The sequence below is a fragment of the Oncorhynchus keta genome, chromosome 12, assembly GCF_023373465.1.
Source record: "Oncorhynchus keta strain PuntledgeMale-10-30-2019 chromosome 12, Oket_V2, whole genome shotgun sequence".
Lineage (NCBI taxonomy): Eukaryota > Metazoa > Chordata > Actinopteri > Salmoniformes > Salmonidae > Oncorhynchus > Oncorhynchus keta.
In genome coordinates, this window is record NC_068432.1 from 4,538,633 (window position 1) to 4,557,921 (window position 19,289).

Consider the following 19,289-nt stretch of genomic DNA (forward strand, 5'->3'; position numbering starts at 1 on the left):
TATATACGTAGATTACATTTGGATTACTGTTACAGTGCTATTTGGGGTTTTAATTGAGGTCGTTACGACACTATTTATTTAATTGGATTATTTGCGTACTTGTTTCACATTTTACCGCATTTAGGAGCTAGTAACATAAGCATTTCACTGCACCTGCTATAACATTTGCTAAACTGTGTACCCAACCAATAAACATTGATTTGATTTTGATTCGATTTTGATATAAATGACCATGGTTGTTTCCTCCTCCAGGCTTGTTTTCTGTAATTTACCTTGAAAGAGATTACCGGCATCTAACAATGCTGATGGTGCTCCAAACACATTAGACACAACATGTGAACTCCCTACCAGCATATGGGAGTTCTCGCTAGCAGAAAGTAACACAAGGAAGTGGTGGGATGTTTCCTTGAACAAGGGGAACGTGGGAGATTCTCATACAGTTGAATGATACATTTTTGGATCTAAACCTGAACAGTTACGAAACTAAAGCTATTTGTGGCGTCCTCGTACTGGAAAGAGGTGAAAAACAGGAGGAAGATATTGATTGTTTCCATGTACTTATCTTACTCATCAACAGACTAGAATATTGTAAGATTACCAGAGAGGATCATGACTAATTTTGAAATTATTATTAGAATAAATAAGGGAAAATAGGCCTGTGGTCTATAGTATGTTAAAGTAGGTCTACATATGGCTACAGCTAGCCACTGTATGCTATTCTGCATATTTCCTCAGGCTAAATAAAATCACCATTGTGTCTTTAGCAGGGGCCTTGGAAACTATGGCGCTTTAGAATGCCGGAAACGCTGGAACTCACGTCACTAAGGTTCCATTCTCAAGCCGCACTGCCAAGCTGGCAAGAGGGAGAGGATTATCCTTCCTGGAATTTATGAGAGCTGACAGTGAGGATCCACACATGGCTTAAGACTGTCAATTTTTTCTTGGAATTAGTTTCACTTCATAGAATCCGTTTGATACAGAATCTGTTTTATGAATGGAACAAGTCCACTGGTTTTCCAGTATACCTGTCAGATTAAGATCGTCTGCCTGAAAAATAACATTACAGAACCCTGACAATAGAGTCTAATTGTGACGTGCTTATAGGTTATTTTTCTATAGTGATTGTGTGCTCCGTTCCATAGAGGTCATGCTCTACCCTCTGTCAAATATGTTTAGCGGTTCAATTAAAACATTGTTCTCTGTAAACAAATATATATATGTATATATATATCCAATCAACACAGTGCCATTGAGAGTTCACATTCACTGCACCACATTCATCCAGGACTTCGGATCATAAGCTTGTGACCCAACTTATTTAGTTGTTTGTTTCCAGTCCTGGGTGAAGTAGTACCAATCAGACGGTAATGCCCAGAAATGTCCATCTATATTTGGGTTGTCCCAGAGAGGTCTCTCTCTCCCTCTGTCAGCACGCTGTGGAGCGGATGGGGCCCCTTGGCTGTCTGCTTGCTTCCAGCCAGCCCTGGACCCACCATCCCCGGGCTTCTCTTAGCCCTGCACTCCGGGATAGGAACAGGGACAATAACGAGCTGGTTTGTTTGGTTAGTGGTGCAGAGCGCCATGTGAAAAGTTGAATTGCCCAGGTCTGGGGATTACTGTGAGAGGGGGAGGGGAAGTTGAATCTGAGAGAGAGAGGAGAGCTTTAGGGCCCAGTCAGAAGCAAGCATATGGTTTCAATTAGGCTCCTCTTTCTCCTCCTCCTCCTGCTTTTCCTCCTCCTGCTCTCCTCCACCTCTCCCCCTCCTCCTTCTCCTCCTCCTGCACTCCTCTACCTCTCCCTGACCAAATTCTGCAGTCTGTCGACTGAGGTAGCAGCAGTAAATCTCCTTCCCCCTCCCCCTCCTTTCTCGGCGCTTATTATTACGAGTAGCTTTAAGTCAGGCTGATTTCCCCAGGAGTCCTGTGGTTCTGTCTAAACGGGCCCCAGTCTAAAGGCATAACTCCAACACAGCTCCTCCCCCCTGGCTAGGCACACAGGCTCAGCATCCAGTCACCCAGAACCAAGGGCCATGCTTGGCCACCATTGTAAAACAGGTCAGTGAAATCTAATGACGGTCTAAATTTACGAGCAGACAGAACTGCTTCTCATAAATACTGCTTTCTCCAAGTCTTTTTTTTTTTTTTTTTTTTTTGTCGTAGTCAAGGCTCAAAGAATGTGAGAGTATTTCATAGATTATCTTCTGACAAATGTTTTTTTTCTTCAGCAGTCGTTCCCGTTTTGGAACTCTATGTGAGAGACTCAACGAGTGACTGGTCATAATATAGCAACATTAGGTTTGATTGCGTTAGTTTGAAAAACAAGATAAGGTTACTAAGTGATTTATCTGGTGATTAGATATGATTTAACAAAGCACACACTATATGTGGAAGGAACTCTTTGTGGAAGGAGTGTCACCAGTCGCTACAGTTTCCATTAAATATATTTTATGTGTGCTGTTTTAAAAACACCACTTCAGACCGGCATAGGTACGATAAATCAGTTTAATGGGACAGTCTGCTTACTGTGATTTATTTAATGAAAATAATGGTAGCCTCCATACATACCTAAGAGCAACTTGAAAGCACTTACAGGTCCTGAATGTTACCAAACTGGCACTTTTAAAAGCTATTCACCAGATGTACTGCCTTGTAAATCTGCCATTCACTGAAAGCAAATACTGTATCTATTTGCTGCAGACACAAGGCCAACAGTGTACATTATGGAAAAGTGTGCCATCTTAAGTAGTCTCTGCACTCAACTGAGACAGAAACACGCAACAAATGCGTGCCAAGCAGGGCTGGCTTTATGGGGGAACCTTAGGGGGCCCATCCTTCCAAATAAAATGTTGAAATATGGATCAGAAATGTGGACATAAGGACACATCAATCTCAGATCAAGCATCCTAGCAAATTGAACAATGTGATGATGTTTGGACAAAAATAGTATGGCATGTCGTCATTTTTAGCCAGACAGCATCAGATACATGGGCTACATGTACATTAGTAAAACAGAGGGGTCGACGTTTTGCTCGCTCGGATGCTTTCTTCAGTGAGCTCATTTCAGCAGAGAGGAAGCGGGAGGGCTCGCTCTCACCAAAATCTATCCAGAATAAGCCCAATGCATTTCTATGGGCTTTATATGTAGACCTAAGCTTGCCCGCCTGCCTTCCCGCCTTTGGGACAACGACTCCCATTGTTAGGGCAGAGACGTCATTATATATAGATCTCTGGTTTCAGGGGAGCCACTTGCGAATTGGAAAGGAAAGTTGACATGTGCACCCAGCACTGTTCAGATCATGGCTTACCCTACAGTGAATTCATGTTTTGACAAATTTATATAATTACTCCTGACTAAATAAAATCATCAAAAAGACTTGACCAGACAGCATGACGTAGCCACAGAGAATCATTAGCTTCTTTAAAACAAATAGCTGTGGATAGTTTCACAAACGCATAGGCCCATGAAGCCCGCGTGGCAATAGACCGAGCTGATTATTTGCGACTGTCAGTGAAAAGCATCTAAAATATGTGTGAAGATAATGTGTCTTGAGTATAATTTTGGCGAAGATATGCCGCAGCTCTCCAGATTTCATGCACTCAGCTCTCCAGAATGTGCTCAGTTGTCTCCCACCAATTCGTGCCTATTCATTGTTTTGTTGTGTGAATTGTTTGCCCTTTGAGTGTTTTGGTAGGCCTATGAAGTGTACTTAATCCCGTCATTTGGTGGTTTACAATTCTGTTAATTAGGCTACAGTCAATTACCGTTCTCATTCTTGGAATGGAAACGTTGTTTGCAGAGTTCACAACCTGCTACACTTGTGAGAAACACGTTTTTTGGTTTATTTCATAAACATAAATGACGAGTTTTGTCAATTTTTTTTCATTGTCTTTTGTTTGGAGTGCTGCATGTGAGCAATGAGCATGTCTCTGGTTTCTCTGTCCTGATAATATTGATGGAGCGCTCGCCTGAGCACACATAGAAATAGCCTACCTGCCCTGAGCACAAATGTAGGAAGGTGCCCATCTGGGGACGTCAGCAGCTACTCTTCATGGAGTCCAGCAAAATTAAGGCAGTTGTACATTTTTAAAACATTACCATAAATTCACAACAGATTTCACAACATGTTAAGTGTTTGCCCTCAGGCCCCTACTCTACTACCACATATCCACAACACAAAATCCATGTGTATGCGTGTGTCTGTGGCTATGTTTTGTCTTGCTTCACAGTCCCCGCTGTTCCATGAGGTGTATTAAAAAAATATATGTTATTATTTTGTACTTTATAACCCTTTTTCTCCCCAGTTGGTAGTTAGTCTTGTCCCATCGCTGAAACTCCCGTACGGACTCGGGAAAGGCTAAGGTCGAGAGCCGTGCGTCCTCCAAAACACGACCATACCAAGCTGCACTGCTTCTTGAAACAATGCTTGCTTAACCCGAAAGCCAGCCGCACCAATGTGTCAGAGGAAACGTACAATTGTAAATAAGAGATTGTTCTTAACTGACTTGTCTAGTTAAATAAAGGTTTAAAACATTTTTATTTACATCAACAACATAGGAATTGCTACAAAACTTATTGTATAACCTTGTATAACCAACTTTTGGATCTTTGGTTTTCCTAAGCTACTATATTGTGATCAATATATAAAATGGATTTGGATACGGCTTTCAATCAAATTTCTGCAGAATTAGTAAAGATGTGATCAATACATGTTGATGATTTCATTGCGGTGCTGTTTGTAACTACCCTGGTATGTTGATTGAAAACCTGAAACAGGTTGCAGGCACTAGTGGGCAGCCTGATGAAAGCCAGTCAATATTTAAATCACCCAGAAAATATACCTCTCTATTGATATCACATACAAGCCTTTCACACATGCTGTCCAGATACTGACTGTCAGCACTTGGGGGTCTATAGCAGCAGCCCACCAGAATGGGCTTTAGGTGAGGCAGGTGAACCTGTAGCCATTTTCCTTTGACGGCATTTAACATTAGATCCTCTAAGCTTTACAGGAATATGGTTCTGAATATAAACAGCCACACCTCCACCTTTGGCATTTCTGTATTTTCTGTAGATGTTATAACCATGTATTGCTACCACTGTATCATCAAAACTATTATCTAAGTGAGTTTCAGATATTGTCAGAATATGAATGTCATCTGTTACTAGCAAATGATTGATTTCATGAACTTGTTTCTTAAGCTACTTATGTTAACATGGGCAATTTGTAATACTTTTCTGGGTATCTTAATCACTTTTCTTGCTTTACTGGGAGGCTTAGCAGAGGTAGACATGCACAGGCTATTTATGTTAGTGCAGGGGGAGCTGCACACAGTGGACTTCCTGCTATGGCACACCACCTCCATGCTAACAATATAACTCTGGTTCATAGGCATATGATTATGAGCTGCTCCTCATAATGTAATTCGACCCCACATGAACCATGACAGTATCAGCCCCCAGTGACTGACGCATAGCCTCGGGAAGCAACCTGTTGATATTATTAACTTTTGTCCCAGGAAAACACAAAGGTACAGGTATATGCCTTACTATCGAACTCCCTATCACAATAGCCAGAATGATCTGGCTTCTTCCGTGTCTCGATGTTGATTACGAGGCCAGAGCCACAGAACTCACCTGAGAAGAAGGCTGCTGAGATGCCGGCTGCGTGCAGGCCACAACAGCCAAAGGGACAGAGCTCTGAACCAGAGAGCACGGCCCAGCGGAGGGTGGCCACGGTGGTCCAGGCTGTGCCCAGGCAATTGATTGACTAGGATAGGGAGAGGTAGCTGAAGGGATATCCACAGCCATGGAGGGAACACCCAAGTCCCTGGCAGAAGACAGCTGGTACAGGTGCTCAAAGTGATTTGAAAGTCTTAAGTCTGGACACGGGGGAAGAAGGCAGGCGGCCAAGAATGATTCTTCTTCTTCTTTCTGGTTCCAACACGCATCAATTTACGCTCACCTGGAGTCGAACAATGAGCAGCCATTTTCTGGTTCAAGCTAATGGAGGAGTGCAGTAGCGGACAAGATGCCGATATTCTCATGGAATCCTTATTCCCTTCCAGGTGCTTGGTCAAATGTTTCTTTTTTCTTCATGAAGAGTAATAATTATTTCTTTAGCTGCATCAAGATCAATACATTTTTCACAAATGAAGGTATCCATCGGACCTTTCCCCGTGACAACAGGTCGCTTGCTGTTCCTTGCTACACACCGGCCGGCTGCGTGTTAGCATTTGGTGTAGCCTCTTAGAGCTGTGTCGGAAGTCTATGTAGTCTTGGGGGATACAAAACATACAGTTACAGTATGTACTGGCCAACGGTTGGAGTCACACTCACACGCTGGATGTAAGGACTTAGTTCTATTGTAGTTCTATAGAGACCGTTGTATGAGTTGAGCTCTTGGTAGCCTGGCTCGGTTGTTGGGATCCAGGTACTAAAGCGTCCGGGGTGAAAAAGTTGAATGGAAAAAGTTGAGCGTGGAAAAAACTAAGACGTTGGTAAATGTGTTAAATGAAGAGTTTTGATTGGACCGTTAACAGTAACAAACTAAGTTTGGCAGGTAGCCAAGTCGCACCAAACAGCACAGCAGCATGATAACGCGGAGGTGTGACCTTTTCCCACGTGAGACTGTAAGCTCTATAACATGCTTCGTCATTCCAACAGAAACACGTGCAACAACAGATAGTATTTTGGGGGCTTCTGAGGCTTGTGGGTGCCCTAGAGCAAAACAGAGAATGACATCGTGTTTGTGACAGTCTCAACTTTCAATAGAATGGTCATAATACTTTGTAGCCCAAACCATTTGGACACTACAGGCAGAAGATAGCAGAAGAGGCTGTACCGACTTTAGACAAGTCTTGTGAGGCTTGTAGGCATCCTAGAACAAAACGGAGAACGCCATCGTGTTCATAAGAGTCTCATATTTCAATAGTGTCCATAAAACTTTGTAGACTGTTTGAACACTACGGATGTTTTTGTGAGAAGATAGATTTTCAGGAAGTCTCATGGTCTGACAAACACTATTCTAGCTCTGCCACCTTTCATCACGGATGCGGAAAGGCAATATTGGCGGATGCAGAGGATTGAAATGCAGCCATTTGCAGAAAAGTCATTAAATACCTGAACATGTTTCCCTTGCACAAAAACAGCTGTCTGTCCAGAGCTCACTGGCGAGAGAACTAGAATACAGGGCCCAGAATACAGTTCCATTTTCTTAGCCGCCAATGGATCACGGTTTATCAATGTGTCCATATGGCAGAGGTTAGTGCTCTCACATTAGTTTAAGTTTTACTTTTAGATTTGAATCATTTTAATTCAGATTTTTATGATTAACCACTTGACAATGACTTTCAAAAATGAAAAGGTTGTTATTGAAACGAAAATGCACATGTGAAAACCATAATTGGCACGCAGATTGGTAGAAATTGTAGTAAAAGTTGTAAACTTTCCCCAACTTGAAATGTGTGCACAAGCAAGCGCATGCACACATGGGAAGTCCAGTGAAGAAAACATGCCCCCTATGGAAATCAAATAGCTGTCCAACTGATTCGTTCTGGCGCCGGCCCTTGTGCCAAGGATTTGAAGCAGGCTTTTCTCTCTACCTCTCCCTAGCTCCATCTGTTTATGTGAAAACGACCACTCTACTGTAAATAGGCAACATCAAAACGTTTGTGTTAATTTGCCGTGCTTGACACAGCAAATCATCACTGATGTTATCTGCACTCACTCTCATTAGGGTACGGTATAGCCAAGGTGTTTGCCAAGCCTTTCAGCAGTCCTGTCACTCTTCCCCTTGGTGATCTCAGGGCTCTGTGGCTCCTATTGTAACTGTTTGAAGGAGGCGCTGGAATCCATCCACACGTCGTAAAAAGGCCAAGTTTACTGTCGCTGCAGGAACACTTGGTAATACAATACACTCAAATGTTTGCTCTGCCTCTCTTTTACTGTTGTTGCCGAGAGGGGACACGGCTTGGAGTAATGGACCAAGCCCAGGGTTGGCGAAGCAGCTTGGGGTAGGGCTGTGGGGTGTGGGATCAAGGGCTCAGCAGAGTGGTGATTAGCGATGGCCCAGGCATGGGTGGTCTGGGCCAGGGAACAAAGACCAGGCCATCTGCTGCCTGCCTGCCTGCCTGGAGAGTCTGTGAACCTCTGCTTCCTGGGACCAACCACTCAAACTAACCCACCACTCAATGTGCACACACAGGTTAATCAACAGGCTAGCTGTGAGGGATGACAACTTTGTCTCCAGTACTCTCATTGCACAACCGTTAAACAAGTCACTCCAGTTTAGATTACATATTTACAGAGGAGCTAAGATTGTGTGCAGCCCACAACAGCCTTTAAATAACTATATTTTGGATGACAGTCATACCACTAAAACCAGCCATTAGAAAAGTGATGACGTAAACAAAATGTTTGCAACCCATCCTTATCTGTGGCTTGGCTGGAGAGATGACCACGCATGTCACACGCAATATACGGTCGATTACCAGTGTAGTTCATGGATGTCTGCAGTTAATATTTGTTTACTTCATTGGATAGCTGACGCAGGTCCATGCAAAATGTTTTTGCCTCTGTGCAAACAGTCACCTTAATGTTGCCATGAATAGACTATGACAACGACATAGAAGTGCATTGGGAATCATCATACTTTTCTTAATGACTCCTCTGCTCTGTCCTTCTCTAGAATTTCCGACCCATTAGCACTGGAGCAATGACCAGTGGTTACAGCAGCAGCTACAGCAGGGGGAACAACAGCAGCGGTTACAGCCGAAAACCCTCCTACACTCCCGAGCTGCCGCACCTCAACAACGGCACCTCCAAGCAGTCCAACCATGCGCAGTACAACAACCCAGCCAGCCTGTACGCACACAACAACGGCAGCAACGGAGACAGAGACAGGGTCTTGCCAAAACAAATGAGCGGCCTGAGCCTAGGGTCTCCTCACAGGTAAGGCATGTGGAGTGGAAAATCCATTTGTTATCGCGTGGTCTCTCGGATGTGTGATAAATGTGTGTGTTCTCCTAGGCTACAACCTACAGCGCCCAGAGATGTCCTCTGGGCCCTGCTGTTTGTGCTGACTGCACACGTTTCCCCCTCCCAAGGCCTCCCAGGGCCTCACAGTGAAGTTTACCTTGTAGGGTCCCTCCGGAGTGGAGGAAGACCGGGATCAGAAAATATAGATCAGCCGTGCTGATATTCACAGAGCAGTGCTTAATGTTATGCACTATTGGCATAATGGAGCTTGAGGATTCTTTCTGGTGGGTTTTGTGGAAAGACTGTGAACAGCAAATGGGGTCTATCTCCTGTTTGGACTAGGAATACCAAGGTGGAATGGATGAACCTGCAGCATAGTTTACTTCAATGGAAAAAAAGGACCTGAGACTACAGTCATTTCAAGATATTCTGGTAGATGTACCATGTCAATGTGAATATGTCAGTGTGAGGACCACATTGGAAATACGTGTTGTATCATGTTTTCATGTGTTGTACTCTAGATCTCAGTACTACTGACTAGGCATCCCCTTTTCCCTTTCCCTTCTTTAAACTGCATTTGTTTTACCCCCAAATCAAGTCACAGCATTCACAAATTAAATCAATGAACAGCGCAGCTGTTGGTCACACTGAATTCAAACTGAAAACAACTTTATTTGTTTGTCTTCGTCTCTTTCAGCCCTGAGCCTCCGATGCGTTCTCCTATGGGCCGTAATGGAAACGGTCATAGTTTTGAAGTCACCACAGAGTCAGATGTGTACAAGATGCTGCAAGACACAGAGGAGCCAGTCTCCGCACCCAAACAATCAGGCTCCTTCAAATACCTACAAGGCATATTGGAGGCAGAGGATGGAGGTACCCTTATTTGTTGCTCTATACGAGTCTCCATTCACCCAACAGTTTACCTAAACAACATGCTTGTTTATGTATGTTAAATATATGTTTAAACATTTGAGCTAAATAAGTTTTCTGCAAGTGGAGCGTGTGATGTTTTCCAACCTCATGACTGTGTGTGCACTGTAGCACGTGTTGTCCCTGAGAGGAGAGGGAGTGTTGGCATAGTTTTCCTTTTATAGGCCCGAGAGAGGTGAAAGTCAAATGATAAAGCGGGGGAAGAAAGTTTACCGCAACACAGCCTTATGAAAGACAATAAAACAGAGAAATATGACTTCCTGGTGTTTCTTTCAAACTTTTTTCGCCGTTTTCCTTAGAAGTAATGCGTTGTGTTTTCGTCAGGGTCGTGGACACATCTGACCTCTTCAAGGAGAACCCAAACAGACAGGCTTATCCCCAGGAACAAGTCATGCTGTCTGTTGGGGATTATTGAGATCGTTTTGTATCAACACCAGTACCCTGTTATTCTTTGAATTTGGTGCTAGTCACTTGCAGGTGTGAAAAGGGATTAAGGAAGAGCAAAAAGACAATAACGGTTTTAACAGAATTAGATTCATCGGCACCGATTCGTCTCCTGCACAGTTGTTATTTTTTTCACGACCGCAAAAGGCGTCATGGACACTGGGTTTTAGCTTCTGGTGCGATGCTTACACACCTTGGGGCTTATACAAGACTCGCCGTAAAGCTCTGTCTGCCTGTTTCTGGTTGTTGCTCTCCGTCTGTGGGAATGCTTGCATTATCTTCTGCTGAAGGAGTTTTTTTTCTCTTTCTCAGCTCAGCTTTTGACATTTAGAAGGAGAGGGGCATTTGACTGCATGTGATATTGTCAATCCTCATCCTTTAAAAGGAAGACGCTCTTGTTTTGAAAATGTCGGCTGTTATGATATAGCCCCACAGGCACTGATTTGACCATCTGTGGTGTCAGACAGTGCGAGGGTGAAAACAAGAGGAGGGGAGACGTTTGCATGATGAGATTCCCAGCTTATTATTACACTGAACTCCCCAGCTATACCAATCACCGAAGAATCCACCACTTATAGTGGTCAAAGATACTGTCGAAGACAGAAATCGGAGGGAAGCGATCATGTATTTACAATGTGCTTTACTTTTGAGGATGAGCAGATGTGATGAGCACATTGTACTGCCTGTAGTTGAACCCCCTGTAAGAAAATAAGAAATAAAGACAAGGTTACAGCATGTTTATTTTGTTTGTCTGTTTATCCAGAAATGTGACCCCCATTAGCCATTGCGGGTAGCTATCTGTTTTATAAAAAGCTGCTCTAATAACTAAGATAAATGGGTGGAAACTCCCTTTTTAGTACAGATTAGGGTCGATCGCATGCTATGAACTTTATTCATATAGACTTGTAGTCTTTGTGACTGAAGCTAGTTTAGCCTACTCAAATACCCGGCTCAAAAAGAGAAGGATGCTATGTTTAGCTAGCTGGCTATGGTTATCCAACACGGGAACTCTTCCACGTTAAGGTTTTATTAATTTATTGCCACCGGGCCCCTCCGGTGTAACTGCTAAATTGTTTGCTGCTAACTGAACACTGTAAAGCATGATTGTAGCGTGTTAACTAACGCATTAGTTCTAATAGGTATGTTGACAACGATGTAAGCTGTGTGTAGTATTTACCGATTACGATATGAAGGTTTGGCTTGGAAAGGTTTTCTCACCTGGTCACAGACAGCTGATGTGTTGTGCACAAATCAATTTGTATTTGTCACACGTGCCGAATACAACAGGTGTAGATCGTAGCGATAAATGCATACTTACAAGCCCTTAAAAAACAACAAAATAAGAGATAAGGAAATATTTAGTAAATGAACTAAAATAAATAAACGTACAAAATAAAAATAACAATGACAAGGCTATATACTGTGGGTACCGGTACCGAGTCAGTGTGTGGGGATATAGGTAGGTCAAGGTAATTGAAGTTATATGTATAAGGAGGTAGAGGTAAACTGACTATGTGTCCATAATAAACAGTGAGTAGCAGCAGTGTAAAAATAAAAGGGGGGGGCGTCAATACAAATATTCCGGTTAGCCATTTGATTAATTGTTCACCAGTCTTACGTTTTGGGAGTAGAAGCTGTTAAGGAGCCTTTTGGACCTAGACTTGGTGTTCCGATACCACTTGCCGTATGGTAGCAGAGAGAACCGTCTATGACTTGGATGGCGGGAGTCATTGACACTCTTTTAGGCCTTCCCCTGACACTGCCTAGTATAGAGGTCCTGGAAGGCAGGAAGCTTGGCCCCAGTGATGTACTGGGCCATATGCACTACCCTCTGTAGTGCCTTATAGTTTGATGCCGAGCATTTGCCATAACAGGCGGTGAAGCAACCGATGGTGCAGCTGTAAAACTTTTTGAGGATCTGGGGACCTCAGATCTTATCAGTCTCCTGTTGTGTCTTCAGCAAACTTAAGGATGGTGCTAGAGTTGTGCTCGGCCACGCAGTCGTGGGTGAACAGGGAGTACAGGGGGGAAATAAGCACGCACCCCTGAGGGGCCTACGTGTTGAGGAACAGCATGGCAGATGTGTTGTTGCCTACCCTTGCAGAGTGCAGAGTGAGGTGTTTAGTACCAGGGTCTTTAGCTCAGTGATGAGTTTTGTGGGCACTATGGTGTTGAACGCTGGGCTGTAGTCACTGAACAGCATTCTCTCGTAGGTATTCCTTTTGTCCAGGTGGGAAAGGGCAGTGTGGAGTGCAATAGAGATTGCATCATCTGTGGATCTATTGGGGCGGTATGTGAATTGGATCTAGTGTTTCCAGGATAATGGTGTTGATGTGAGCCATGACCAGCCTTTCAAAGCACTTCATGGCTATAGACGTGAGTACTATGTGGCGGTAGTCATTTAGGCAGGTCACCTTGGCGTTCTAGGGCACAGGCACTTAGTGGTCTGCTTGAAATATGTAGCTATTACATTGTCAGTCAGGGAGAGGTTGAAAATGTCAGTGAAGACACTTGCCTGTTGGTCCACGGATGCTCTGAGTACGCGTCCTGCCCCGCGGCCTTGTGAATGTTGACCTGTTTAAAGGTCTTACTCAAATCTGCTACGGACAGCATGATCACACAGTCATCTGGAACAGATGGTGCTCTCATGCATGCATCAGTGTTGCTTGCCTCAAAGCGAGCATAAAAAGCAATTAACCCGTCTGGTAGCCTAGCGTCACTGGGCATCTCGCAGCTGGGATTCCCTTTGTAGGCTGTAATAGTTTGCAAGCCCTGCCACACCCAATGAGGGTCAGAGACAGTTTAGTAGGATTCAATCTTAGTTTTGTATACAGTTGAAGTTGGAAGTTTACATACACTTAGGTTGGAGTCATTAACATTTGTTTTTCAACCACTCCACATATTTCTTGTTAACACACTATAGTTTTGGCAAGTCAGTTGGACATCTACTTCGTGCATGACACAAGTAATTTTTACAACAATTGTTTACAGACAGATTAAGTCACTTATAATTCACTGTTTCACAATTCCAGTGGGTCAGAGGTTTACATACACTAAGTTGACTGTGTCTTTAAACAGCTTGGAAAATTCCAGAAAATGATGTCATGGCTTTAGAAGCTTCTGATTGACTCAAATGATTTTAATTAGCCTATTTGAGGTATACCTGTGGATGTATTTCAAGGCCTACTTTCAAACTCAGTGCCTCTTTGCTTGACATTATAGAAACATCAAAAGAAATCAGCCAAGACCTCAGAAATAAAATTGTAGACCTTCACAAGTCTGGTTCATCCTTGGGAGCAATTTACAAATGCCTGAAGGTACCACATTCCTCTGTACAAACAGTAGTACGCAAGTATAAACACCATGGGACCACGCAGCCGTCATACCGCTCAGGAAGGAGATGCATTCTGTCTCCTAGAGATGAACATACTTTGGTGCGAAAAGTGCAAATCAATCCCAGAACAACAGCAAAGGACCTTGTGAAGATGCTGGAGGAAACGGGTACAAAAGTATCTATATCCACAGTAAAACGAGTCCTATATCGACATAACCTGAAAGGCCACTCAGCAAGGAAGAAGCCACTGCTCCATAAGCATAAAAAAGCCAGACTATGATTTGCAACTGCACATGGGTACAAAGATTGTACTTTTTGGAGAAATGTCATCTGGTCTGGTGAAACAAAAATAGAACTGTTTGGCCATAATGACCATCGTTATGTTTGGAGGAAAAAGGGGGATGCTTGCAAGCCAAAGAACACCTTCCCAATCATGAAGCACGGGGTTGGCAGCAGCATGTTGTGGGGCTGCTTTGCCCCAGGAGAGACTGGTGCACTTCACAAAATAGATGGCATCATAAGAGTGGAAAATTATGTGGAGATATTGAAGCAACATCTCAAGACATCAGTCAGGAAGTTTGTTCGCAAATGGGTCTTCAGGAAGCTTGGTCACATGGGTCTTACAAATGGACAATGACCCCAAGCATACTTCCAAAGTTGTGGAAAAATGGCTTAAGGACAACAAAGTCAAGGTATTGGAGTGGCCATCACAAAGCCCTGACCTCAATCCTATAAAGAATTTGTGGGCAGAACTGAAAAAGTGTGTGCGAGCAAGTAGGCCTACAAACTTGACTCAGTTACACCAGCACTGTCAGGACGAATGGGCCAAAATTCACCCAATTTATTGTGGGAAGCTTGTGGAAGGCTACCTGAAACGTTTGACCCAAGTTAAACAATTTGAAGGTAATGCTATCAAATACTAAGTGAGTATGTAAACTTCTGACCCACTGGGAATGTGATGAAAGAAATAAAAGCTGAAATAAATAATTCTCTCTACTATTATTCTGACATTTCACATTCTTTAAATATAGTGGTGATCCTAACTGACCTAAGACAGGGAATTTTTACTAGGATTATTTGATGGTTTGTCTGAGGACATTGAAGAATTTCTTATATGCGTAGCTCTAGCCTGCATGGTGCGGATGTTGCCTGTAATCCAGGCTTCTGGTTGGGATATGTACGTACAGTCACTGTGAGGATTATTTCATCGATGCAGTTATTGATGAAGCCTGTGACTTAGGTGGTATAGTCCTCAATGCCATGGGATGAATCCCGGAACATATTCCAGTCTGTGCTAGAAAAACCGTCCTGTATCTTAGCGTCCACATCATCTGACCACTTCCATATTGAGCGAGTCACTGGTACTTGCTGCTTTAGTTTTTAATTGTAAGCAGGAATCAGGAGGATAGAATTATTGTCAGATTTTCCAAATGGAGAGAAAGGAGAGCTTTCTTTGTCTCTGTGTGCGGAGTAAAGGTGTCTGGATGTTTTTTCCCCCTCTGGTTGCATGTGACATGCTGGTAGAAATGAGGTCAAACTGATTTAAGTTTTCTTGCATTAAAGTCCCCAGCTACTAGGATTGCCGCTTCTGGATGAGCATTTTTTTTGTTTGCTTATGGCCTTATACAGCTTGATGAGTACAGTATTAGTGCCAGCATTGGTTTGTGGTGGTAAATAGGCAGCTACAAAAAATATAGATGAAAACTCTCTTGGTAGATAGTGTGGTCTACAGCTTCTCATTAAGTAATTTACCTCAGGCGAGGAAAGCCTCAAGACTTCCTTAATATTAGAGATTGCGCACCAGTTGTTTATGACAAATAGACCACCTCCACTCATGTTACCGAAGGTACTGTAGCTGTTCTGTCTTGCCGATCCACGGAAAACCCAGCCAACTGTATATTATCCATGTCATCATTCAGCCACGACTCGGTGAAACGTAAGATATTACCGTTTTGAATGTCCAGTTGGTAGGATAGTCTTGAACAGAGCTCATGGGTCGAGGGAAAATTAGAGTATCATGTGCTAGCCTAAAGCTATCGATGTTACATTGATTTGGGTGAAAGGAATATTAATTACAGTCATCCAATATGCTTTAATCAAAATAAGGCGATGCTCATCATTTCTTTTTTAAACGTCCTCCCTCCACTGGTATAGACTGTACAAGTCTTATGACTAAACCTCCCTTGTACAGTGTTTGTGAGAATCTCATGAGAACTCCTGACTAGGTCTTGGAAGAGACTGCAATGATTACTAGATACTTAGTAATACAGTAACCTGGACTCAACCTGAACGTAGTAAATGTAAATCCGGGACACTCCAGTTAGTATGATCCGCTAAGTTTCGTATGGTATGTATTCATTTGTGGCTGTCCATCAACCATTACCTATGATATGTTATGAATTGCAATTATTACAATATTTTATGAATTTCAAATCATACAATATGTTACGAATTTGTACAATATGTTAACGAATTTGCAAAAAGTATGACATGTTATGAATTCAATTTTTTTGTCGCTAACATTTACTAAGTGGCTAACATTAGCTAGGCTAGGGGTTAGGGTTAATGGTTAAGTTTAGGGTTCAATTTAGGGCTAGGAGTTAGGTAAAGGGTTAAGGTTAGGGGAAGGGTTAGTGTTAGTTGAGAATTATCTGTTAATTGAATGATTAGAATATTCCGCCCTGAAACATATAATTGTATGGAATTGATTAGAATGTATAAAATCATAATCAATAAATGTGTAGTCCTAGTCAGAATTAGGCTAAAACAATATGTCTTTATGGTATTGTATACATAGACTGTCTGAGCTTGGTGCCGACCTGACTAGAGGTTTGGGAGAGAACGGGGAATACGTCTCAAGGACAAGGTCACTAATCTCTGTCGGCTGGGTAGTGAGGCAGTTTGTGGGTAGCAGGACATTGTGTGCGTCTGTTTGTGTGTATGTGTGTGCGTATGTTTGTGTGTATGTGTGTGTATGGTTGTGTGAATGTGTGGGCGTGAGAAGTCAGTATAAAATGAATTGTTTTGTATTCTTGACTTTAGAACGTTCCCGTGAATAAACCTTTTTGACTATTTTAGCTGGGCCTCCGTCTGTTTCATTCGACCAGGATCTTACAAATTCTGGTTTTCGGACTGAGTAATACAATTAAATTGGGTTTATGTACCTTGAGTACAAAATGATCTTATCAGTTAGCTAACATGCTACAGTGGTTCCTCCTTTAAAAAGTTGCTTCACACTGCGGCACACTCATTCTGTGGCACGTCATTTAATTGTCAGACATTTTTTTCTGTTACTGCATGTTAATCCTAGTTTGACCACCAGAGGGCATTTTTCAGAAGCGTTTGATAGTATTCCGTATTGGCATTACCAGAGAATGTAAAACTTTTTTTGTAATAACATAGTAGACGGGATTGATTTTTTTTTAATGGCTTAATTAATTTGATTAATATTACGGTATTTCTCTTCAGAGGAAAAACAAAATGGAATAGGATGGAATTGAATATATGGCACTGTACAACGTGACAGTCGGGAGTAGGCTACAGGATTGTAAATTGTTTGCCTTCATTAGACAACTTTGTTCCAATATTTCTGTAAATAAGTGATATTTATTTATTTTATTTTATTTTCATAGTAATTTGTTATGGATCCATAACTAAATCAACATCTGCATTTTGAAAAATTACATTTTATCATTATTTTATTAACGAAATGTAGTTGCAAAGTTACTAAAAGTACTAAGTAGTTGTAAAGTTGCTAATGCTAAAGATGAGATTCAAACATGCAACCTTTGGGTTGCTAGAAATTTGCGTTATACGTCTACCCATCCCCCCCGACCAACCACCCTACTTCCATTTTTGCCTTAAGTAAGCATCTGTCTTATGTAACCATACCAAATATAACATATACTAATTTGAGTGTCCCGGATTTACATTTACTATGTTACGTCTAGGCTATGAGACCAGGCTGAATACAGCGATTATTACAGTAAAAATAGACCCCGTTATTACTCCAACCTTTTAAACGGTCAAAGCATTAGTGTTTAAGTGTTGGAGAGATGTAAACTTCTTTGTGCCAGATAGTTCACCAGTGTGATGGGTAGGCCATGCCAGAGCCAGAGCCAGAGGCAGTGGCATGCTGGGTCAATGGAGCCTGCTGGCACCTCATCACTCCGTGGTTCAGGGAGAGTGTGATTGTGGCACTCTGGTGTGATGATGATCTGCTCCTTAATGTGAAATATTTGCTCTGCCAGGCAGCTGCCTCTCTCTCCTCTCCTAATTGATGTGTTCCTGCTGTGTGCCAGGATCTCACATCAGCCCTGGCATCCCTGAAATGTGAATGGAGGGAGATAGATAGGGAGTGAGAGGTAGAGATAGGGAAAGGAAGATAGAGGTACGGGGAGGGGGAGCGAGAGAGAGGGGAGGGTATGGTAGTGAGAGAAAGAGGTAGAGAGGCTGACAGCGTGTGAGCACCACCCTGGCCCTCTGCCTGTACCCCTGCCATGCCCTCTGAGGTTAACACACACCAGTGAAGGTAGTGCTTACTGAGGAGTGATGTCTCTGTTGTGGCCAGTAGCTGACCTTGGTGCCGCCCTGAGCCAAGTGTGAACACCATTCATTCCTCATGCTTCATGCTTTCACCCATGGCTGACTGCTGCCTTTCTAGCTTAGGGTATAGGGTGAAGTTGCCCCTAATTCTTGGGTCAGTTTTGCATTTTATCCAACTGATATCGTAGATTAGGATTGGGGGACAGGAAGCTGATCCTAGATCTGTACCCAGAGGAAACATCTCCCCGGTGGAACTAAGTTGATTTACAATATCTAAACGTGTCTATGTTGAATAAATAATAATGCTAATTATAAAAATGTGTTTTTTTTTAAAACTGAGGTGTTGTTATTTTGTGTGTCTGTGTCCACAGGTGTGTCCCCTACTGACATGTCTGGAGTGAGAGGCCTTAGGACCCCGGACCGATCCCCAATCCCTAAACTGGGCAGCCCCATCCCCGGCCACATGGGCCCCATGCCCGGCCTACAGAAACTCCCCCAGTGCACGCGCTGTGGCAACGGCATAGTGTAAGTCATAAAAAACAGAGATGACTCTGCACACTAGGAGTGTGTCACAAATGGCACCGCAGTCCCTATATAATGCACTACTTTTGACCATAGACTACAGGTGATACAGGGTGCCATTTGGGATGCTATCTAGTCCTGCTCCAACAGGCCCAAGCTAATAACAGAGAGGGAAAATGATCTCCATATATCACTTTGAATGAATAAACCTCTGTGCCACGCCCTCCTCCTCAGGGACCCAGAGATGCCGGTAATCCCCACACCGTTAAAGCACCATGGGTAAACAGCGATGTCATTTGGACAAGAGACTGTTGTGGAGGCTTAGTACCTTGGATCTGTTATATAGACTGTTTACACAGGTTTTTTTTAGGCAGGGCACTAAAGCATTTACCTACTGTTATAAGCAGTAGTGGTTAGGATAAAGGCCCGGATACAGGGGATATTCAAATTCAACCAATGAGTTCTGGCTGTTGTGAAGCTATGTAATCCTTATTGGTAATGCAAATACCCACATCCATGAATAGAATACTGGTCACT

At 42.9% G+C, this 19,289-nt stretch overlaps 1 protein-coding gene across 1 annotated transcript in view; it reads left to right on the top strand.

Annotated features, from left to right (window-relative positions):
- Positions 1–19,289, top strand: part of LOC118391648 (solute carrier family 22 member 2-like) — a 127,625-nt gene that overhangs the window by 43,119 nt on the left and 65,217 nt on the right. The window contains exons 4-6 of the mRNA XM_052457618.1: positions 8,688–8,950; positions 9,675–9,850; positions 18,602–18,755. Of these exons, the coding sequence (XP_052313578.1) occupies positions 8,688–8,950; positions 9,675–9,850; positions 18,602–18,755 (593 nt within the window). The remainder of the gene's footprint in view (positions 1–8,687; positions 8,951–9,674; positions 9,851–18,601; positions 18,756–19,289) is intronic.